Source organism: Onychomys torridus, chromosome 8 (assembly GCF_903995425.1).
Source record: "Onychomys torridus chromosome 8, mOncTor1.1, whole genome shotgun sequence".
In the NCBI taxonomy this organism is placed as follows: domain Eukaryota; kingdom Metazoa; phylum Chordata; class Mammalia; order Rodentia; family Cricetidae; genus Onychomys; species Onychomys torridus.
Window position 1 is genome coordinate 6,600,606 of NC_050450.1, and position 25,139 is coordinate 6,625,744.

General features: G+C 42.5%; 1 protein-coding gene across 3 annotated transcripts in view; it reads left to right on the top strand.

The window, feature by feature from the left end:
• Parn (poly(A)-specific ribonuclease) overlaps nt 1-25,139 on the top strand; it is a 171,909-nt gene that overhangs the window by 117,119 nt on the left and 29,651 nt on the right. For all 3 annotated transcript variants that reach the window (XM_036197933.1, XM_036197934.1, XM_036197932.1), the window contains one exon: nt 13,475-13,643. In XM_036197933.1, coding sequence (XP_036053826.1) covers nt 13,475-13,643 — 169 coding nt within the window. The remainder of the gene's footprint in view (nt 1-13,474; nt 13,644-25,139) is intronic.

The window sequence follows — 25,139 nt, forward strand, 5'->3', positions numbered from 1 at the left end:
AAGCAACTCCACAAGTCCCAAAGTGTTATCTTTGTGCATGTGGTACATTTTTATATTTGGTTAGTCTGTACCTTGCATCAAGAACAGAAGCTGAAAGTAGTGTAAAGGACTACAAACATGATCACTGTGTTTTACACAGTATGGTATATATTATGTAAATAAGCAATTTTTAAAGATCTAGTCCCTTTGTAACTTGTAAAACACTATGTTAATTTGAGGCCTATTTTTTCTCCTTGAGGTAATAGGGATTGAATCCATGGCCTTCTCCATGCTACCCAGATACTCTACCCCTGAGTTACAATGCTCAGCCCTAGAACCAGTCCAAGGAAAAGGCTCCTTCTTAACACTGACAACCTAGAGTTCTGTTTCCATGAAGACTATTGTTAATCCCATTGAGTAAGAGTTAAGACCCAGTGTCTTAGTTATAGTTTTACTGCTGTGAAGAAACACCATGACCTCAGCTACTCTTAGAAAGGAAAACATTTAATTGGGGCTGGCTTACAATTCAGAAGTTTAGTCCATTGTTGTCATAATGGGAGGCATGGTGACATGCAGGCAGAACTGGTGCTGGAGAGGTAACTGAGAGTTCTACATCTGGATCCAAAGGCAGCAGGAAGAGACAGTGATACACTGTCCAGGCTTGAGCTTCTGAGACCTCAAAGCCAACCCTCACAGTGACACAGTTCCTCCAACAAAACCACACCTCCTCCAGCAAAGCCACACCTCCTCCAGCAAAGCCACACCTCCTCCAGCAAAGCCACACCTCCTAATAGTGCCATTCTCTTTTTATTCAGACCACCACATCCGAATTCTTTGGTCAAATTAAACAAGCTTTGTTTCCCGTCAAAGACAGGGCTATCTCCCTAAAGTGGGGTTTATGTAGTCTAAAAAAAAACCCCAAGACTTTTGAAGGGCTTTTGAAGGGTTGGGGGATTTCCAGGAGAATTTTGGTTATGTAGGCATTGACTGAACACTTCAAAAGGGTGGAGATCAGGGTATACAGTTTAGAACATGTCAGATTCCATAAAATAGGTTAAAAAAAAAAAAGACATGGTTAAATCCAGGTTTTACAGAAAACAGGAATCAACTTGTAATAAGATGATATTTAATCTTAAAATAGATTTAGGCTGCTCTATCATTGCCCCCTTATCTTATGTGTCCCTTTCAAATCCTTAATAGGGAATGGTCATTTATATCTGCTGTATGGGCTGATATTCTATTTTGCAAGAGACATAATTTGTATCTTGGCTGGGGGTCTCTCTAATTATGTTTGATTGGTTAATATACAAAGAATAAATATTTATTTTTAAACTCGCTATGGGCTTCAGTTTGGAATTTACCCTAAACACTGGTCATCTCTGGCACCTTGGAGCAGGCATTTGTGAGCCAGTGTCCTTCCTTGTAGAATAGGAACGGCACCTGCAGGCTGTTCCGCGCTTAGAGAAGTACTCAGTACACAGTTTTTCTTGTGAGCATGGTGTGGCCCCAGGCCTTGAGAACTTTGGCATAATTTAGCTGTTAAAACAACACAGGGCTCACAGTGGGCTAATGTGCCTACCTTCCAGCTCACACCACTGTGCACTGACTGCAGCATGTGAGAAGCAGGCTGCTTGCTTTCTGAGCTGCTCAAGGAAGTGGTCCCACACTGACACCCATGAGCTAGATAGGAAGCTTCCTTCATATCACTGAGAGCATTGAAACAGGAATTACTTGGTTGGTCTTAAAGTTACTTTCTGATGTAAATGACATGTGGTGAACATGGCTAAGGTGGACAGACAGGGTGGACTGCAAACAGGTCATTCATTCTGTATATATAAGATGAAATGGACATCTGTGAAACAAGCTTTCCATCAAAGAATGAAGTGATAAGTATTTTGAAAAGCACTTGGTAGTGTTTCTCTGCCAATGCAATAAGCCAAATCAGACTGAATTAATAAGACCAGGTTTAATGCCAGCAAAGTCCCTGGGTGATCTTGGGGAAGGGAAACAGGAGAGAAATCACGTGGGAGGTCTATGGGCCGGACCTTAAATACCCTGTAGGCATGGTCTTGAGGAGCTGGGAGGTGGGCAGAGGAGCCACTACTTGGCAGGCTTCCTGAGGGGTAGGGTTTGGAGAGGGAGGACTGGGGCCAAGTAGAGTTCCCAGCTAAACATCTAAACATCAAGTTATTGTCAAGAAGCCATGTCTGCCTTCCCCCCCCCCATTTCCTGCTTTGGCAGCCTATATCTTAAGTTCATGTTGGTCATCTTCTTGCTTGTTTTATTTTTCTGTTCCTTCTGTCTGTCTGATATTTATAGGCTCCTCAAGTAGTCTGGTTTTGAACTTGGTATGTAGCTGAACCTGGCTTTGAACTCCTGATCTTCTTGCTTCTGCCTCCCAAGTGCTGGGATTAGAGACTTGTATCACCATGCCTGACTTGTGTTTTTCTAGGCTGTTCTGTCAAAAAAAAAAAATCAACATTTTACAAACTCATAATTTCATTTCTAGGCTTACTTCTATATGTTGGTGTATTTGTTTATATCTGCCTCACCACCACACTGAGTTTGTTGTTTTTGCTTTGAGACAGGGTCTCATGCTGTAGCCTAGCTGACCTTGAGTTTGTGTTACTGTCTTGTGTCAGACTCCCCAAGTGCTGCATTATAGGCATGAACCTAGCTTAATTCCTTTAAATACAAGTTTTAGAGCAGGCTTTTCCAGCAGGTAAGGAGTTCCTCAAGACCTCAAACTCATGACATTCTTGCCTTGTTCTTTTTAGTACAACATGTGTGTAAAGCAGCCTGGCAGAGGTTTGTTTATTTTGTTGTTTTGTTTTGTTTTGTGTGTATGTGTGTGTGGGGTGGACTGTTTTTATTTTCAATTCCTGCAGTGTTTATTAAAATAGTTCTTCCCTCCTAGAGTTGCAGACAATCTGTAGATCAATTTCAGAAGAAATCTATTAAAATACAAGGTATTCGTCAACTAGAGAGATTTTTTTGATGAACAATAAAGTTGTTTTTCTGCTTTTATTGTTACTTGTTTTCTGTGCGATCCTGGCTGACCTGAAACTCTCTGTGTAGATCAGGCTGGCTTTGAACTTTCAGTGATCTTCCTGCCTCTGTGCCTGAAGTGCTAGCATTAGAGACATACACCACGACACTGGAGAGACAATAGGATTGTGTGTGCGTGCGGGGGCATGCAGGTGCATACCTGTGGAGCTCAAGGTCTCATCGGTACAGCTTATGTCAGCAGGCTAGCTGAGCAGTGACTTTCTGAGGATACTGTTTCCACCTCCAGTCAGGATGGAGAAGCACTGAGATTGCAGATGCTCCACTTGAATGGGTTCTGGAATTCAAACTCAGACCCTCGTGCTTATGTGTCAGGGTTTTACCTCCTGAGCCACCTCTCTAGCCCCAAAGTTCTTAACTAAAATAAAAAAAAGTCTACTAGGAACTCATAAGGACTCCTGACATTTTGTATGCCAACTGCATTAGTTTGGGTTTCTGTTGTTGCAATGACACACCATGACCAAAAGCAAATTGGTGATGAAAGAGTTTATTTGGCTTACACTTCCATCCTGTAGTCTATCATTGAAGGGAGCATCCCAGGCACTCAAGCAGAGCAGGAACCTGGAAGCAGGAGCTGATGTAGAAGCAACCCCACAAGGGGTACTGCTTACTGGCTGCTTCCCATGACTTGCTCAGCCTGTTTTCTTTTAGAACCCAGGACCACCAGCCCAGGGGTGGCACTGCCCACAAGGAGCTGCGCCCTCCTCCCATTAGTCACTAATTAGGAAAATACCTTACAGGTCTGCCTACTTATGGAGCACTTTCCCAGCTGAGGCCCCTCCTCTCAGATGACTTTAGCTTGTGTCAAGTGGACATCAAACTAGCCAGCACACCAACTAAAAAAGTTAATTAAAAATGAATTATTCAACTTTTTGTGTAATTCATTAAAACTCCTAATACAGGATTTTATACAGTGGTTGTCAACTTCAGTAAACTTAATGCCTGTAAATACACAATAGACAGAATGTCACTTTAAATATGTCTACATATTTCTGATGTGTTGGTTTCATACCAGATCTGCCTCTTTCTGCACAGCCTTAGGCAGCTGGGAAGCTTTATCTGTGGCCACTAGAGCATCCATTCCTCCAGGAGTTGTAGAGATTCAATGTTGTGTGCTAAGTGAAGAGACAGTAGACCAGGCACGAGATTGTGAACCACCTCATTTGCCTGTAAGGAGACAGGGTCGACTCCCGGTGTGTTTGGTCTCCCTTTGGCTTTAACAAAGTGGTGGGAGCAAAAGGGGGCCTCAAGTCATTTCCCTGACTAATCTGGAGAAGGCTAGTGTCACCAAGCAGCCTGCTTCATGCTGCTTCTACCAGGAAAGCTGGCCTCTGAAGGACTGGGTGACAGCCAATTCATTTTGCTGATTCATCCATCAGAAGCGTGGCTCTGAGCCAGACACCTTGGCTTCTAGATTAAAGGCCCAGAGTTGCAAAGGCTAGCATTTAAGGAATGCTGGTAAATTGTTGCCAGGCAAGGCCCACAGTGAAAGACTGTTGCTTATTCTCCCTTTCAAGTGATCCTGATCTCAATGTGCTCAGGGAACTGTTGGAGGCATTCATCTGTGGGGCTGGGGCAGAGTGACTGGGATCAGTGGATGTACCATTAAACACACCATCTCTCTGTCCTCTGGCCCTGTCATGGCCTCGGCTGCTGTGGGAAATACTGATCTGTGTCCTCACTTCTCAGGAATGTGCATTCCACTCAGAGAGGAGTTATTTCGAGTGTTGTGTAGTAGACCTTACAACCAAAGAGGGAATTTCAGGGAGATGGTGCTGGTCCATCACACCAATGATGACTTCCGCCACAGCTCTCTGCAGACTGGACTGCTGTGACTTGGAGTTTGTGGTTGTGAGCTCATGGTTTGCTGACAATCCCTGACACTTCTTTGGGAGATGTTGCATAATATGAAATTTCCTGATACCTTAGTGTATTTCCTCTTTCACTGTAGAAAAGTACAATAAACCTTTTAGTTAAACTTCTGTATGTCTTAAAGAAATTGAGAATTTCCCCCTTTTTTAATATTAAATATGTCTTTGTGGGTGGTATGCATAGAGTGTGGATGGAGTACTTGTTAGTATGTGTCCACATGTGCACACAGGTACTGATGTATGTGGAAGCTGGATATCAACAAGGATATTGCCTCCACCTTTATGCTTTTGAGACAGCATCTCCTTGTGAACCTGAAACTCATTGATCAGGCTAAGTTGGCTGGCCCATACCCAGTGCTGTAGTTATAGGCATACACTACCACCCATGGGTTTGTGTCCTTGTGCTTATGTGGCAGGCACTTTACTGTCTTAGGCTTTTTTTATTACTATAAAGAGACACCAGCTCTTACAAAGAAAACATTTGAGGTGGCAGCTTACAGTTCTGTAGATTCAGTCCATTATCATCATGACGGGTTGCATGGTGGCATGCAGGCAGATGTGGTGCTGGCTGCATCTTGACCAGAGGCAGTAAGTAGTCAGCTGAATGTCACACTGAGGGATATAGCTGGAAGTTCTTCTATGTCCCACCAGGTCCGCAGCTGCTCAGACCCAAATAAACACAAAGAGGCTTATATTAATCACAACTGCTCAACCATTAGCTCAGGCTTATTACTGACTAGCTCTTACACTTAAATTAACCCATATTCTTATTTATGTTTAGCCATGTGGCTTGGTACCTTTTCTCAGTTTTGCCTTGTTATCTTGCTTCCTCTGTGTCTGGCTGGAGGCTCCTGACACAGCCTTCCTCTTCCCAGAATTCTCCTTATCTAATTATCCCACCTATATTTCCTGCTTGGCTACTGGCCAACCAGCATGTTATTTGTCAACCAATCAGAGCAACACATATTCACAGCATACAGAACACCCCATGGCATCTCCCCTTTTCTGTCTAATCAAAAAGGAAGGTTTTAAGTTTAACATAGTAAAATTACATATAATAGAACAGTTATCAAGCAAGAATTATAGTTATAATATCTAATCTATTTGTATTTGACAAAATTAAAGAAAGTATTCTATCCTATATTTATGGGTCTAATGTTTCATATCTAATTTATCTTTTATCATAACCAAGGAAAATTATATTTAAAACTTTCTAGTCTTCAACTACACCAAAGACCTCAGAAGGATATAATATTACCTAAGTAAACAGGAAGTACATTATAAGTAACTTCCAAAAATCTAGAATGACAGATAGCTGGATGCCTAGACAGACACTCAGAGTTCCTCTGCAACATTGGGGCATCCACCTTCAACCTATAGGTCTAGAGTTTTTCAGTCATTTCTCCTGTGTCCTGTTCAATATCTGGCAGTCTCCTCTGAGAAGCAGGAACTAGAAGGACGATCTTGCCTTGCAAAATTTGTGGTCATTTTGTGGTGGGTCCTGCATGTCCAGTTTCTATAACATACTGTCAAGGAGTCCAGACAAGAGCAGTTCTTTAACCAGCAGGCCATTTTGTGCCAAGAATAAATTCCATATGGAGTATCTTCAACGACCATCTCTTGTTGAAGTAAATCAGCAGGAGTAAAGTGCTGGCAGGAGCAGATTTGTCTCACTGTCCAGAAAGTCTAAGTTTTTAAAACATTTTAAATGCCATATTCTGTAGGTCTTCACAGTGTTTGAAGATTGCCTATCTAACTGAAATATATCTATGTATACCTAAAAAACTTAACTGACATGACTATAAGTTTGATTATCATAGATGACTAATTATTAATCTGTATTTCTCAACTATACATTACAATTTCAAATGAATTGCACAAACAAAATACTTTAAACAAAAGTAGAAATATACATTAAAGTATAACAAAATTAACTTTAAATTTGTATTGATAAACTAAAATCCATAGCAATGTAAAATATTTCAAACAAGTTGTTGTTCTTTAAAAATAGATTCAATAATCGACCCTTTTATCTTATCTGTATTCCCTTTTCTTCTTTAGAAAGAGATTACATTTATAACCAACCCCCTTTAAATAAAAATAAACATTTATAAATAATATTTTGGGAATTTGGGCATAGCTTCTCATACTACTTCCTGCTGGATGGGGGCACTGGCAATCTTATGGAGATCCTGAGAAAATTAAGAATTATGGTCAAGTCCTGACTGGAATAGTCTGTGGGGCTGCATTGTCTGAGCCAGTTACCTTGAAGCTGTTTTGGATGTTGGAACATCTGGAGACCTCTCAGGGAGTCTTCCCTGATCAAACCATATTAGCTTGGAATCAATCCACAGGTTCTCATCTTCTGTGGAAGCAAAAGCAGAACCTCTTTTCCAAAGCAACATATTCTTAAACACAAATTTTGAAGTCAAGATACCTTTAAAATAAATTTGGTTTAACTGATCAGTCTTTACAATCAAATGTCTTTCTGCAGTTAAAAAATCCAAAAGACAATATAATCCAGACTCTGTGTGGGATTTCCATCTTTACGTGGCTTATTTTCTATATTATTTTTATTGTCTCTTTAAAGACTCTTCTTTTGAAACTATTGCTTTATGTAACTGTCTATATTCACTTTCCTCTCTCTTCCAAACCTACATACATTTTTGCACACACTGTAAACCATTTGAAGTCTTATTCCATCTGAATCTGACTTATTATTGTGAATCTGTAATCCTTCTCTGACCAGGAGAGATTTTAAACTGCTAAACTGCATTTTTTTTAGGACTGAAGCGGCAGCTGACTCTGGGAGGCAGTGGGTCCATGCCTCTACCCAGCAGAGTGTAACCCAGAGAACTTTTTCCCCCCCGCCCCGTATTAGCAAAAACTAATTCCACCAGGCAGCATACTGCATGGCTTGGAGATGCCTCTGTGTACTGTGGCGGGAATCCACCATGCTGCAGGTCATGCCCACACGCCACTGAGAACTTGCCATACTGTAGCTCATGGCTTGCCTGAGAGACACAACTAGGAAGCTGTTTTTAGCTCTGTTCTAGAACTTAAAAAAAAAAAAAAAGCTTTCTCAGGTTTTAGGTGGAAACTCTTGCTCAATGTTGGGCACCATTTGTAGTTGGAAGTTTCTCTGTGTCCCTCCTGGCAGGTGGTGAGGACAAATCTCTCACCCACATTCCCACAACCTTTTATAAAATAATCATACAGAGGCTTAATATTAATCATAACTGCTCAACCATTAGCTCAGGCTTATTACTGACTAGCTCTTACACTTAAATTAACTCATAATTCTTATTTATGTTCAGCCACGTGATTTGGTACCTTTTCTCAGTTCTGCCTTGTCATCTTGCTTCCTCTGTCTGGCTGGTGGCTCCTAACACAGCCTTCTTCTTCCCAGAATTCTCCTTGTCTATTTATTTCACCTATACTTCCTGCTTGTCTACTGGCCAATCAGCATTTTATTTATCAAACAGTCAGAGCAACACATATTCACAGCATAAAGAACATTCCACAGCAGAGGGAAACTTGAACAAAAGAGACCTCAAAGCCCAAACCCACAGTGACACACTTCTTCCAGCAAGGCCACACCTCCTAATAGTGTCACCCCCCTTTGGGGATGCCATTTTCTTTCTAACCACGACACTACCTGAGACACCTCTCCATCCCCCTTTTTTATTTTAATATTGGATGTCTAAGTATTTCAGGTGTGACATGAAACAGTTGTGCTGAGATTAGTGAAATCTGATTTGTTTTAAGATTTAAAAATGTTGGCTCTTGGACACGTATAGCAGCTGCCTCTTGCACTTCGATTTTCTTTCCTTGGAATTAAGGCTCCTGGTTACACCAGTCTCTTTTACTACTACTACTACTACTACTACTACTACTACTACTACCACTACCTCTACTCCTTCTCCTCCTCCTCCTTCTTCTTTTTTCCAGACAGCATCTTGTACTGTAGGACAAATTATCCTGGAACTCATTGTGGCTGGTCTTAGGCTGTCACCTCTCTGTCTTAGCCTCCTGAACACGGGGATTAAAAGTCTGTCCCATCAAGCCTGGCCCATTGTCTAATTCTGTGTTCCCTGAGACTACATGTTCATCTCTCCCAGCTGCCTTCTACCTTCATGCATCCATTCCTGTATCTACTATGAACTCTGCCAGGTACAGGTGTACAAATCATGGCCATCATGGTGCTGGTGCAGCTACTTAGGTACCAAGACTGCCCTGACAACATGACTAGGCTCTTATCAACTCCCTACAAATATTAGAGATAACTACTGGTGTTGATAGTGGGCAAAATGTGGGAACCCACCAAGGCTTCCTAGTGAGAAATCACTCAGGGTCAGGGAATCTAAGCTTGCTTTACCCAGCAGGGCTGCTTAAGGAGATGATTTGCATGTTTACCAGGTATTTGGAAAGGTCTACACTTGGCTGTATGATGTGATTTGATCTTGCAAGAGTGAGGTCTTTTGTGTCTCTCCTCGGCATATTATAAAAAGCCATTTTGAATAAAGGGTGAGGCTGTTGAGTATTGACCCAGGCCCTCCCAAAGCTATCCTGTGGTTCTGTCTTCTCGTCACCTAAGTCTATCTTTCTATTTTCTTATCTCTCTCTCTTCAACCTAAGAACCCTTCTAAAGGTAGGAGCTGGACTCTCAAAGATGGCACCCAACATGGGGCTTAGGTACAAAGGATAGAAGAGAAGGAGCACCGAGGGTTAAGGGGCCATGCCCAATAACGAATTAAGTTGAGGTGGTGATATTCCATTCTTCAGGAGTAAAACTGTAAATATAAAGCAAAGTAGTTAAAGCTAGGCTGCAGCAAGTATCTCTCTGTGTTTGTGTTTCTCTCTCTCTTAAAGTAAGTCATAGAAGTTTTGTGAAGTTTAGTTTGAGAAATGTAGGCTTAGGTGTATTAGGGTAGAATAGGCTTTAGGTATAAGGATATTGTGAAGACCTAGGATAGAGTAGTTTTTAATCCCCAAGCACATCTGGGACCCGGGACGTAGAAATCAGTGTCTAGAACTAAGTAGATACTGCAAACCTGGCAGTCTGAGAACAAAACAAAAAAAAAAAACAAAACAAAAAACACTTCAGAGACTGCTTACTTCAGAAAGCAGCAGGTGCATAGTGTGAGCAACTGTTGCAGCCAGGCATCAGTTGCTGAGACCCTTGGGGCATCATCACAGAGGTGGCAGAGGCCAAGAGCCAGCACAGGCCAAGGGGTTCTGCATGTTTTCTTTCATGGCAGAGCCATGGTGAGGGAAATGTCAACCAGCTGAAGGACATGGCTTCAGGCTGTGCACTGCCTTGACAATCCAAGACACCACACCACAAGAGAGATGAATGGCAGTCAGAAGCAGCAGCTTGGAGTGCAGTAGAGACTTTGGACCCCAGTGGCTGGAGTCCCTGGTCGCCAGAGCCCAGTGGAAACACCACAAGAGAGGCAGCAGCGGTGAGCAGTGGAAGCCCTATAGAGGCTAGGCTGCTGTCTCAGGTAGAGAAGTGGCATTGGCAACTGGAGCAGAGAGACAGCAGCCGGACGAGTAACTGAGACATGCCCCTATGTGGAAATGCAGACATGGGAACTGCTGAGGTGAGGCAGCAGCACTCCAGGCTGAATGGCAGAGAAGCACTGAAAGCCAAGAGCAGACTTAGCTCCCAGAGACAGGGTGTGGCTAGATCCATGTGGCCACCCTGGGGGCAGCATTTGGCCATGCAAGTAGGTAGCATACAGAAGATCCACAGCAAAGCAGGTAACAGAGCTGGGGTGTAGCTGCCCCTACTGGCCAAGGTTGGGTTTCCTACCAGACCCAATGTTGAGAGCCATAGCTCAAAGCAATGGTGTGGCATTCAGCCATATACCACGAGGCTCAAGAGAGCCCTCAGGACCTCAGGACACTGGGGTCTTGGGCAGACTGGTGTGTTACAGGAGGCACAGACAGCATGGGACTGTGGAAGCTTAATGGAGCCAGCAGCAAAAGCTGCACAGTTTGTTTGCTGTCAATTCATGCTGGCTGTATGAAGAAGTCTTTCCCAGCCATCTAGTAGCTTTTGCCCTGAGCAAATGGTCTAGGGGGTTAGGCTAACTGAAAGTGCCTCTGTAGCTGAGAGTGAGGCTTCAGAGATGCTGGTTTGAACTGGGTTGCAGGCAAGGAGAACTGCAAAAAGTTTTGGTAATGGGACTCCTCATATTTCGATCTATTTGCTTCAGAGTCATTAGGACTTGGACAGTTATGCAAAGACTTCAGGGCAGGTGATGAGCCAGGCCGTAATCAGAAAGCTTTCAGTGGAACTTTAAGAGTGGTATCAGAACTAACTTTTTGAACTTTTACAAACCTCAGAAGTGGGACAATGGTGATCTCACGTACAATTTTATTTAACTGTGATGACTTATGAACTGTTTTGTGGAACTGTTTTATATATACATATATACTTTATTAACTGGTGACTCCCGAACTGTTTGTGTAGAAGTGGAACTGTTTGTGTAAAAAATGGAATTGTTTGGTGTAGGAATAGAGAAATTTATTTTTTCTACCCAGGCTCAAAAATGAAGCTTAAAAAATTTTAAAGCAAAAGGAGAGTTAATATTCCTCAGTCTCCTTAATGTTTCTAAAAAAAATATTTTTCTGTCCCTTAAGTGGGTTAATGTTAACTTGTGTTAATGTACACTATGTTTTGTAAGTTCTATTAAGAAATTGCTTTTGGATGCTTGCTAAAGTTTGTAAAGTGTAAATAGTTCTATTAAGAGTTTGCTTTTGGATGTAAGTTTGTAAGAATTGTAATTGTTTATAGTAATATTCATGCTAGAATTATGATGTTAACTTGTTAATGTTAATGGTGATTCTGCATCTTTAGATTTGTTGCAGTTGTGTCAGGAGTTTATTCATTTATTTGATGTGGTTGCATCAAGAGTTTACTGATTTAAAAATGGGCTTGGTGCAGCTAAGACCACTATAGACATCTTAGACCTATTCAAAAAGGCCATTCCATCTTTAACATCTTCTACTCCTTTACTGGGGAGCATAGCAACCATAAGGGGCAGGAGTATTGCTATAATCATTCCAGTTATTTGCAAGCTCTTAGTGGAAAGGCGGCTTCAGAGCTGCATAGAGTTAAGCTCTGCACCCTTCCCTGCCAGAGGCTGGTAGTCAGACACGGAAGTCCTTCTTGCTAGCTGTCAACCTAAGACATAGTACAATTGGCGGAAAGTGTACTTCAAAGACGGGTAAGACTAGTGAAGAAGGCAACCTAAGACAGGCACAGTCCATCTGAGGGATCTGAGGGGCCCTTTATATTATTAAGAAGGGGGACCTGTGGAGCCCACAGAGGCTTCCTAGTGAGAACTTACTCAAGGGTCAGAGAATCTGAGCTTGCTTTACCCAGCAGGGCTACATAAGGAGATGATTGGGCCATGGGTGTGTTTACCAGGTATTTGGAAGGCTCTACACTTGGCTGTAACGTGTGCTTTGATCTTGCAAGGGGGAGATCTTTTGCCCCTCCCTTTGGCATATTATAAAAAGCCCTTTTGAGCAAGGCAGTGGTGGTGCATGCCTTTAATCCCAGCACCTGGGAGGCAGAGCCAGGCAGATCTCTGTGAGTTCGAGGCCAGCTTGGGCTACAGAGTGAGTTCCAGGAAAGGCTCCAAAACTATACAGAGAAACCCTGTCTCAAAAAACCAAAAAAAAAAAAAAAAAAAAAAAAAAGCCCCTTTGAATAAAGCATGAGTCTGTTGGGTATTGACCCAGGCTCTCCCAAAGCTATCCTGAGTTTCTGTCTGTTCTCATCATCTAGACCTATCTTTCTGTCTGATATTTTCTTATCCCTCTCTCCTCCATCTCAGAACCCTTGTAAATGTGGGAGCTGGACTCTCACAGCAAGGAAAACACATGACTAAACTGTATGAGCCAACAATCATTATGGAGCCATTCACCAGGACAAGCCTTCCATCATCCTTACTTTCTTAATGCTACTTGTTCTAGCAACTGGCCTCGAAGGATTCTGTGCTCAGCATTGCAAACCAAGAAACAAACAAAAAATAACTGATGTGTCCCATATCCCCCCCCCCCCCCCCCCCCCCGCACCTGCAAGTTATAGCCAGATGTTTAATGTGCGGGTGAGTACAATAACATGATCGATCCCAGATAAATGTGTTCTCCCAAGAAGGGCACACCTTTAATCCCAGCACTCAGGAGGCAGATCTCTCAGTTTGAGGACAGCCTGCTCTACAAAGTGAGTTCCAGGACAACCAAGACTGCACAGAGAAACCTTATCTCAAAAAGCCAAAAATCAAAATAAAGAAGGGGGCAGAGTAGGCAAATGCCCTGGCATTTGGGTAACCTGGTTTTGAGTCTTTGTAGAGGAACCTGTAGGCAAACCCTTGACCTCTGTGACCTTGTTTTTTATTGTGTATGGATGTGTGCTTTCTTTCACACTGGGGACACAGTGACTTGTCACCATGTGAGGAGCTCCAGCAGCTCCTGGGCCAGGACACTGTCCCTAAGTGCTTTCTTCATCTTTTGTAAGGACTTCTCTTTCTGCCTTGTAGCTGTTAACACCAGCAAATATGCTGAAAGTTATCGGATCCAGACCTATGCTGAGTATGTGGGAAGTAAACAGGAAGACAAGCAGGTCAAGAGGAAGTGGACAGAAGACAGCTGGAAGGAGGTGGACAGAAAGCAGCCCAATGTGCCAGGCCCCTGTTCCCACACCAACAGGTGAGCACATGGCTGGGCTAGGGGCTTGAGCTGTCCCAGCAGTGGTTCTCTTGGTGCCTTCTTTATGCCTTAGGAGGAAAATAGCTTTTCACATAATGTTGAAGTAACTGATTACTGCTTAATTTTTTATGAGTTGTGTTTTCCTTTTCTTCTTTTTTTAAATTTTATTTATTTGTTTGTTTGTTTGTTTATTGAGACAATCTTGGTTTCCCTTGAATTCACAGACCTCTTCAGTGTTATATTTTTTGCACTGGCTTATGAGTGTTCCAGTTCCTTACACTTGAGAGGTTATATATAAACCCCAGATTTTTTCATTAACTCTCCAACAACACCATCAAGGCAAACAGATATATTCTGTTCCCATTTTAGGAGTAAGGAATTGGAGGTTCAGGAGCTGGCCCACAATACAGTGAGAGGCCAGGATCAGAGCTACACCTGGTGGCATCTAGCCACTTCCTTTCCTGAAATGCCAAGTACTTCTTCTGCCTCCCTCGAGATCCCAGGTAGATAGTCATACTGATGCATGTGTGGCTTAGGCAGTAGAGCCTTGACCTAACATGCATAAGCCCTGAGTTCATTCTCCAGCACTACAGAATAAATAGATAGAGCTATTCATAGAAAAAGATTAGCTTATCTTATTTGGTTTATCTTTGAAAATGGGATTGTGTAATATTGTTTTTGCTTTTAATTAAAAAAAAAGACAAACCTTATTTCTGGGATTTGCTCTAATGTGTATTGAATTTTTAAAAATTTGTATTGTTGAATACTATTCTATTGTGTGACTTACAGCATTTATTATTTTTGGTTGATAATTGGATGGTTTCTAGTTTGGGACTATTTGTTGTGAATATGTATGTGACAGCATGTTTTCATTCCTCTTGAGTAATTGCGTAGGAGTAGGATTATGGAATAGAGGTGTGTGACATTTATGTGTTTGTGAAGCTTTAAGCTTTGTAGAAAAAGCAGTCTCTAAAGTGGCTGTACCATTTTATAGTCCACCAGTAGGTGTGACTTCCAGTGCTTCATGTACTTGCCAACATTTAATGCTCTCAGTTTGTGTTTTAGCTATTCTAGAGCATATGAACCAGCATCCTATCATGTTTCTAATTTTTATCTCTCAGGACTAATGAAGTGGCCTACATCTTGTTTTTGCAGTGGTAGGAATCTAGTCAGCTCTGTGTTTGGCTGCACCTCCAGCTCTTGGCTACCTTCTTACTATACTTATTGGCTCTTCAGGTTTCCGTCATGCCCCCTTGAAAATTGTGTTCGCTGTTTCTTTCTGTTGATTCCAAGTATTTTGGATCAGAAATGTGTGCTAATCACTTATACTTGAGGATTGGTTTGCTTATTCATTTTTTAGTGCTCTCTTTTTTTCTTTTTGTCTTTTTGAGACAAGGTTTCTCTGTTGCCCTGGCTGTCTTGGAACTCACTCTGTAGAGCAGGCTGGCCTCAAACTGAGAGATCTGTCTGCCTCTGTCTCCTGAGTGCTGGGATTAAAAGTGCACCACCATAACCTGGCTATTTGATGATATCTGTTAATGAGCAGATATTTTTTAGTTTTGGTGATTGTGGTAGTTTGAATGACAATGTTCCTCGTAGGCTCTGCCATTTGAGTGCTTAGTACTCAGTTGATAGTGCTGTCTGGGGAGGTAAGAGGTGTGACCTTGCTGGAGGAAGTGTGACATTTTGGGAGGCTTTGTGGTGTCAAAGACTTGCACCTTCCCAGTTTGCTCTCTGCTTCTTGCTTGAGGTTTAAGATGTGTGCTCTCAGCTTGCTGCTCCAGCCACTTTGCCTGCCTGCTGCCACACTTCTCCATGTGTGAGCGCCCAGTAGTGTGAGTGTCTGTCCGGGATTTAGAGGGGGGGGGGGCAGAAGGTACTTGGCACCTGGGGCAAAGAAGATGCCACCAGGAGTAGCTCTGATCCTGGCCTCTCAGCATTGCTGCCCAGCTCCTCAACCTCCATTTCCTTACTACTACAAAGGTGGTCGACTCTGATCCCTCTGGACCCATAAATAAACAAACCCTTTTTTGTATCAGTTGTCTTGGTCCTGGTGTTTTATTACTGTGATGATCTGCTTATGCCTTTTTTTTTCTTTTATCGTTAGTAGCATTATGCCCAGATTGTGGGAACCCCCAAAAGACCACCATGGAAACTGAATCCCATATGTAAAAGCAAAGAGCCTTTATTTCAAACTGGGAGCTTGGACTCTCTACCTGACGCAGCAGTGAGAGCGGAGAGCCCAGAACCCAGGCAGGTTTTATCATAGCAGAGGATGGGGTAAGGCGATTTCCAGGGTTCAGGACCCTGATTGGCTGACATTTGTCTAGGGATATAGGGAGTGTTTGGAATGTCAGATGTTTCCACTTAGATGCCAGCCCTCCCTGCATGGCTTCTCCTTGATCCAGGTTTTGCCTGCCAGTAAGACTGTCACAGAAGCTGTGTCTGGGCCTCTAAGCCTGTCATCATGGCAGTTGTGTGGTCAAGCTGTTTTGCCCCACCCCCCTCCACACATAGCAGATTTTTTTTTTTCCTTAAAAAATGCTTGCTTGCCCTAATAATTTTGTTCATGTTTTCTTTGGGAGGATTTGGGCTTTTTGTTTTTCTCCTTGGGTTGTAATCCATTTCAAATGAATTTTGATTATGTCATGAAATTTTGGGGTTCTGAAATGCCTTCTAAGAGCTCATATTTTGAAGGTTTGTTCTCACTGTTATGAATTATTGTGCAGGGGGACTCCCCAGGGTATCCTGAGAGTTAGGGAAACATGCTGGGCAGATGGATGCAGTGGTGGTCTGGGTGGTGGCTGTGGCAGCCATAGCAACCAGTAATTCACAACCCAGATGCTGCATCCATGTGGAGCTTATTATAATAGAGAGATGAAGGAAAGAGGAGAGAGAGAGAGAGAGAGAGAGAGAGAGAGAGAGAGAGAGCGCGCGCGAGAGCGCACATCTCATGGGAGGAAAAGCTGAATAAAGAGAGGAAGGGGGAGTTTTTCTTTAGAATGAGGCTTTACTTCAGGGGTGGGATTTCTAGGGGTGGATCAGAATATTAACATTCCTCTGTTTTGATTATTATAAAAAGAGGTGAGTTACATCAAATTAAATGGAGAGAAACTCAAAGCGATTCCACTAAAATCAGGAACAAGACTCTCCCCATATTTATTCAATATAATACTTGAAGTTCTAGCCAGAGCTATAAGACAACAAAAGGAGATCAAGGGGAAATACAAATTGGAAAGGAAGAAGTCAAACTTTTACTATTTGCAGATGATATGATAGTATAAATAAATGACAAAAAAAATTCTATTAGGGAACTCCTACAGCTGATAAACTCCTTCAGTAAAGTGGCAGGATACAAGATCAACTCAAAAAAATCAGTAGCCCTCCTAATCACAAATGATAAAAGGGCCGAGAAAGAAGTCAGAGAAGCATCAGCCTTTACAATAGCTACAAATAATATAAAATACTTTGGCATAACACTAACTAAACAAGTGAAGGACTTTTTTGATAAGAACTTTAAATCTCTAAAGAAAGAAATTGAAGAAGATATCAGAAAATGGAAGGATTTCCCATGCTTGTGGATAGGTAGGATTAACATAGTAAAAATGGCAATTTTACCAAAAGCAATCTACAGATTCAATTCAATCCCCATCAAAATCCCAACACAATTCTTCACAGACTTGGAAAGAACAATACTCAACTTCATATGGAAAAACATAAGATCCAGGATAGCTAAAAGAATCCTGTATGATAAAGCAACCAACCTCTGGAGGCATCACCATGCCTCTACTATAGAGCTGTAGTAACAAAAACAGCTTGATACTGGCATAAAAACCGACATACAGACCAATGGAATCGAAATGAAGACCCTGACATTAATCCACACACATATGAACACCTGATTTTTGAAGAAGCCAAACAATACAATGGAAAAAAGAAAGTATCTTTAACAAACGGTGCTGGCATAACTGGATGTCAACATGTAAAAGACTACAAATAGACCCATATCTGTCACCATGCACAAAACTCAAGTCCAAGTGGATCAAAGACCTCAACATAAATCCAGTTACACTAAACTTAAAAGTAGGAAGTATTCTTGAACGCATTGGCACAGGAGATCACTTCCTAAATATAACATCAACAGCACAGACACTGAGCACAACAATTAATAAATGGGACCTCTTGAAACTGAGAAGCTTTTGTAGGGCGAAAGACATGGTCAATAAGCCAAAAAGACAGCCTACAGAATGGGAAAAGACCTTCACCAACCACATATCTGACAGAGGACTGATCTCCAAAGTATATAAAGAACTCAAGAAACTAGACATCAAAATACTGAACAATCCAATTAAAAAATGGGCTAAAGAGCTAAACAGAGAATTCTCAAATGGGTGAAGATCACAAATGGCTGAAAGACATTTAAAGAAATGCTCAACATCCTTAATCATCAGAGAAATGCAAATCAAAACGACTCTGAGATACCACCTTACACCTGTCAGAATGGCTATGATCAAAACCACTTAAGACAGTTAATGTTGGAGAGGATGTGGAGCAAAGGGAACACTCCTCCACTGTTGGTTGGAATGCAAACTTGTACAACCACTGTGGAAATCAGTATGGCAGTTTCTCAGAAAATTGGGAATCGATCTACCTCAAGACCCAGCATACCACTCTTGGGCATAATTGAGAGGGCAAGGCCATCGCCATATGCCATTGCAAAGGAATGGGGGCCAAAGGGCTATGAGCCAAAAAGACGACACATGGTACCAGCAAGTGAAATGAGACAGATCTGATCTGACTTCCAGCGTCCCAGACAGATTGAGGACTAATGAATGGCACAAGATAGCCAATGGACTGTTGTAACAAAGGCTGTGGAATTGAGTGGGCACAAGTCATCTCCATATGCCATTGCATGGAGGTGGGGGTCGAGGGACTTAGAGCCTGAAAGACATGTGGTAACAGTGAGCAAAATGAGACGAATCCTCACTTGTGGGAAAATGACAGAAGGGAAGGGAGGAATCCTACTATTACTCTTCCTGGGTGAAGAGTCCCTGGTGGTGCTCCAGCCTGAAAAAATGGTGGTTGGTACAGGATTCCAGAGCTCCTCAGACTGCCAGCGGGCAAGAGAAAGCAGTGGAATTGCCTGGCGACGATGTTGGGCACCAGTATTAGGAATTATTGTGCCTGAGCAGGGGATGGGGGAGGTGATGGGACTTGGATGGAAGGTCCCCAGAGGGTATCCCCCATGTGTAGGGAAATGTGCTGGGCAGATACAGCAGTGGGCTGAACAGATGCACAGCATGTGGGCATGACAGCAGTGACCAGTGATTCACAACCTGCATCCATGTGGAGAGTTTATTATAGTAGAGAGATGAAGGGAAGAGAGAGACAGAGTCCAAGCAATGGGCCAGGTAGCCAGCAGCTGAAACTCCTGATATTGTGATTTCTTTCTTTAATTATCTTTGGGACTTTGTCATACCAAAAAGCTGACTAATGTATGGAGGTTAAGGTTTAGGGTTTCCCATATGGCTGCCTGGTTGTTATTCTAATAATATTTGTTTAAAAAAATACAAAATAAAGTTGGGAGGCTGGAAAGAGGCTCAGTGGTTCAGAGCCCTTGCTACTATGTGCAGAGGACCCAGTTTGAGTTCCCAGCACCCACATGGTGGTTCACAAACATCTCTAACTCCAGTGCTGGGGCTCAAATGCCATCTTCTGGCCTTCATGGGCATTGAATGCACATCCAGACAAGCAGACATAAACAAGTATATGTAAATAACAATTGAAATGAACCCCAGTCAAAGTGTAGACACCACTAAACTCTTCCTGACTCAGTGAGTGTTCTGCTGTGACCTTTGTGACAATCCACAGGCCTGCCCGTCCTCCCTCTTTGCGGCTCGGCTCCATTGTTTCTTTTCTTACACAGATCCCAAGCTGCCTTGTTTCTGGGACTCCTCAAGTCTTAACTTCAGCCAACACCCAGGCTTTACCTTTGTCCTTTGTCAAGCAGGAAGATTGTCTTCCTTTGTTTCTTCCTTTAAACAAGTTTATACTGATATTTTCAATTTTTACAGTGGCTTTCTAGATATTTTTCATTTTTTGTGTTTTGCATTTTTAATACTTTAACTTTTTATATTTTTCGATACCTTATTTTGGGGTTGGTTTGGTTGTTTTGCTTTGTTTTCAGTACAGGATTTCTTGTACAGCCCTGGCTATCTTAGAATTTGCTCTGTAGACCCAGGCTGGCCTTGAACTCACAGAGATCTGCCTGCCTCTGCCTCCTGAGTGCTTGGATTAAAGGCGTGAGCCACCATCACCTGGCTTAATACTATTATGTCTGGTCTTGTTTCCTAAATCTTCATTTTCAAATTGCTTTCTGCTTCTGTAGAGAAATATAATCCGTGGTTGTAGACTGACCTTATACCATGCAGCCTCCTTATGTTTCCATATTTGTTCTGATGTTTCTATTTATGTACATGTTTTGTTTATCTTAGGTCAGAGTTTTCCTGACTCAACCCCAATAGTTCTTTAAAATTTTTAGAAGATTGACTTACTTACTTACTTGTTTGTTTGTTTATCTGTCTATCTGTCTGTCTGTCTGTCTGTCTATCTGTCTATCTGTCTATCTATTTTCAGGACCTGTATTTATTAGGAATGAGATGCCAGTGCTTTATAAAGGTGAAGTCGTCATAAAGGGTAGTAGGTAAAGGCCCCTCAGCTAGGACATTCTTGGCCACAGTGTAGAAAACACAAGCCTCAGCTCCTGCAGAGGCCTCTCCATGTCTACCTCTGAGAAACTGGGGAAGCTGCAGAGCATCTACATGGGGCTCCTCCCACAGTGACACTCCCTGTAGATGCTCACTGCTGAGCCGTCTCGCCAGCCCCCTTGTAGTTCCTGGCAGCTTTGGGATTTCTGCCTTTACAAGAGAATCCAGTCTTTTTGTTCCATTGAATCATAGTCTTTATCATGTTTCATATCTTTTCTCCTTCCTGCCCTGGCAGCTGCTTTCTAGGATGTCCATAGGCCGTTGTGGAGATGAAACGGGTCTTCTCTGTCTGGGTGCCATTTGGGTGCGTTTCTCCATCGTGTTCCTTGGGGTTGCAGTTGGCAGAGCCATGTTATATCATCTTTAAAATTTTTAAAGAAGAGATCTCGGCAACCTAGGACAGAGTTTTACAGTAAGATTTGACTTGAAGCCTTTCTCGTGAGGACAGGGAGAAGAAGGAATCCTTGGAGACCTAGGACAAGAGCTCAAGAGAACTGTGCTGTATTCCTCCTGTTCACCCGGTGCCTGCTTCCCCCTTGTGATGCTGGGACTGAGCCCAGGGCTTCATGCATGCCAGAGAAGCACACTTACCACAAGGCCACATCCTCAGTCCTTAACATCTTCTTATACCTGGGCTTTCTCCTTCGTCTGTGATATAGGGTGTCATATATTTGACAGCTCACTGAGTTGTTTTTCAGATGAAAGTCTGATTTAATCTTGCTAGGATCTAGCGTCATCTCTGTAGTCAGTGGTAATAGCACAATTAGATTTCTTTAAAATTATCCATGTATTTATTATTAATTAAATTTATTTATTTTATATTCCTACTAGTTTCTCCTCCCTCCTCTCCTATTCTCTCCCCTCTACACGCCTCATCTGCACCCCATCCACTCCTCTGTTTCTGTTCAGAAAGGAGCAGGCCTCCCATAGGTCCTGACCCAGTCACTGCTGCTGTTGGTGTTATTGGTTTTAATTTGATTTTTAAAAAAGAATTTGCAGTTGTTTCATTAAAATTTAGAATATTTTTGCATTGACTTAGTTTTTTTTAAATGTGAAGACATGGAAAGGTTTGTCAGTATCTTTACTAGAAGTTTCCAATGTGCAGAATCTGGAATTTGGCACTGAATGCTAATTTTCACCTTAATACTTTAAAGCAGCATGCCATCTGGGGATTTTATTTTAAATGATGTGAAACTAGGTCTGATATCTTGCATGTGAGTTACTTCCGATGTGTGTTGTGCTTTTGTGGTTCCTGGTAGCAGTAGTTTTTTGAAAATTAGTGTTTTCTTCCCATATCTTCATCATATTTGCTTGATTAACCATAATTTAAAATGCTAACCAACTGTGCCTCTAAAGATGTGCTCAGTTACTCACACTTACCTTCATATAAGTGCGACTTTTTACAGTTGTGTAAGGAGTGCTGCTGACCTGTGACACAGTTTGTCCTCATTACGTCCCTGTGATGCTGTGACTCCATGGCTGGTGACTAAATTAAGAACAAGTTTCTTATTTGAATTTCCAAGATGACATATATTTGAACGTATTTTTCTATTTTGATAATCATGTTGCTAAAATAAAATATGAAATGTTGGATTTTAATTTGCCAGATGTAAAAATCCTTAAAATTTCTCTGGCAGCTCTCTGGATACTTCATGCTTAGTTACAATTCAGCCTGTCCACCCCCAGCCAGCAGGAGCTGCAGGGTGTTCATATTTCTTTGGGGACAGGCATAGGGACTTCGTGGCAGTGGCCCAACACCAGGCTTGTCATTCATCTTAGATCTGAGATGTGACCCTTGGTCCATTCAAGAATCCGTGAAGCCGTGCATGGAATACATATTTGTAATCCCAGTACTTGGGATGCTGAGGCAGGAGGTTTGCTGCAAGTTTTAGGCTATCCTGGGCTACACAGTGACTATCAGGCCAGCCAAGGCTACATATCAAGACCTTCTCACAAACAAACAAATCCCTAAAGCAGAGAGCTTTCATCTCCAGAAATTGCACCACATGTCTACCATCTGGGAATTTGCCACATCTACCCTGTTTGTACCCTTCTTTTCAAATGTAAAATCCATGGTGGGCCAATGGATGGTTGCTGTTCAAGCATTTAAACAGCATTTCTGTATGTTTGAAGTTTCCAGAATGAGATATGGAAAGGGTAGAACTTTGTATCATAGGAACTGTGTGCTTCAGTAAGGCAGGGCAGTGTGGTGACCCTGGTCTAGCAATGATCCCCAAGCATCCCTGAGTTAACAAATAGCCATCCAGCAGATGGTGGGCAGCTCTCCTGGAGCTCCTGGGCTGATTGCTGGCCTTCTCACTGCCCAGCCATCAGGACTATGGCTATTCTTGCTGCCTGCACTTAGCTGCCTCACTTCTTTCTCACTCCCCACATCTTGTTGCTTTTCATTTTTCACATACATATGGAGGGCTTATTTGGCTATGGTTCCAGTGGGGTAAGATTAGTCAGTCTGTCATGGTAAGGAAGTATGGCAGCAAGCAGCAGGCAAGGCAGCAGGATCTAGATGCTGAGAGCTCACATCTTGAACTGCAAACAAAATGCAGGTTCAGTGGCTGGAGGATTTTTAAAAGTCAAAGCTCAACCCAGTGACACACCTCCAAACAAGGTCACACCTCCTAATCCTTTCCAAATAGCACCGCCTACTGGGGACAAGCATTCAAACACCTGAGCCATGGGACCATTCTCCTTCAGACCACCATATTCTACCCTCTTGCCCCCTTGGCTCATGGCCATAGGATAATACAAAATGTATCTAGACTAACTTCAAAAGGCCATGATGTCTCCCAGTCTTAACATTTTAAAGTCCAAAATCATTTCTGAGATTTAAGGCAATCCCTTAAATGCAATCCTCTTTAAAATCAAAAAGCAAATTATATACTTCCAGCATAAACAGAATATACATTACTATTCCAAAAGGGAGGAAAGGGCAGTGAAGGAATATTGGACCAAAGCAAAACTAATCAAAATTGCTGCTTTTTGAAGATTTGGATGGTTGTCTCAACATTCAGATCAGTGTCAGCTCTGACTACTTGACCATCTTCCTTTCTCAGCATAGAGCAGGGATGCAACACGGGGGGGGGGGGGGGGGGCGGACAGGACACTTGTTGTCCTGGAGTATGCCATGTGCCAAGCATCATTGCATGTGCTAAATTAATCCTGGCAACAATCCATTTTATTTCCTTTTTTTTGTTTTTGTGTTTTACATAAGTGTTGTTTTGAATTTTATTCTTATTCATAGAAAACCCTGAGCCAGATACTGGGGTAAAAGCTGAAAGATCAGAGAAGCAGAGTAAGTTACAGCCAACCTCACCTCGCCAACTCCTCAGCCGATCCTGAAAGCCTCTGAGTGCTCACCCAGAAGGCCTCAGCCAAAAAAGAGCCTTTAGTTCCTGTCTCCTCATGCCTTACATACCTTTCTTCACCCTGCCATATTACTTCTTGGGATTAAAGGCATGTGTGCTTCTCAAGCAAAGACATGAGATCTCAAGTGCTGGGATTAAAGGTGTGTGCCACCACTGTCTGTCTCTGTTTCTCTCCTAGACTGAGTCAATCTCATGTAGTCCAGGGTGGCTTTGAACTGACAGAGATCCAGATGGATCTCTGCCTTCCAAGTGCTGGAATTAAGGGTGTGTGCCACTGCTGCCTGACCTCTATGTCTAATCTAGTGGCTGGCTCTCTGACCTCTGATCCTCAGGCAAGTTTATTAGGGTACACAGTATATCACCACACACAAGTGTTTTGCCTGCATGTCTGTGCATTGTGTACATGCTTGGTACCTACAGAAGCCAGATGAGGATATTGGATCCCCTAAACTGGAGTTACAGGTGGGGAGCTAACATGTGACTATTGACCTCGAGCCCTCTGGAAGAGCAGCCAGTGCCCTTAACCACTGAGCCATCTCTCCAGTCCAACAATAATACATTTTCTAAAAGAGGAACTTGCTCAGAGTCACACAACCAGTGAAAGACTCGAGCCTTTACTCTTGCCTCTGGTCCATTCACAGCCTATCCCATTCACTGGGGAAGCCGGAAAGCGTGCTCGCTCTCCTCAGGTATCAATAGGTTTATGATGCACCCATCTTCTCAGGTGTCTCCCATGCTACCTGTTCTTTCCCTTGTGTCTCCTGGAGAAAGTCAAAAGAGGAAGTGCTGGTGCTGTTACTTACTCATATTATCCTTCCAGCACTTACCCCTGCTGCATGTGCTGTTCCAGAACATACGTGAATGAATGGACCAGAGACTGTGGCACTCAGAACACATCTTCCTTCTCCTTTCTTACTTAAGGCCACAGAGGTTGCCTTTTCTCTTTGTAATGCCATAAGGTCATGGTGAGGGACTGAAGGGTGGCTTGGGAGTTAAGAGCACTTGTTGTTCTTGCAGTGGGCCAGGGCTTGATTTCTAGCTCCCACATAGTGGTTCACAACTATTTGTAGGCACATGCGTGCTACACATACATATATGCTGGCAAAACACTTGTGTACACAAAATAAATAAATTAAAAAATTTAATAAAATGCCAAGAATGCTTTCAACTACATTGCTAAAGTTGTAACAGAGGAATGACCTTCTGTCTCTACTAATACCAGTATCTCCCTCATCTTAACATCTTGCCTGTTACTTCCACCTAAAGCCATGTAAAAATGAGAGTGCCTTGGAATGTCAGGTCAAAGACCTTTCCTCCGTGCCATGCCATGCCATAGTTCTCAAGGG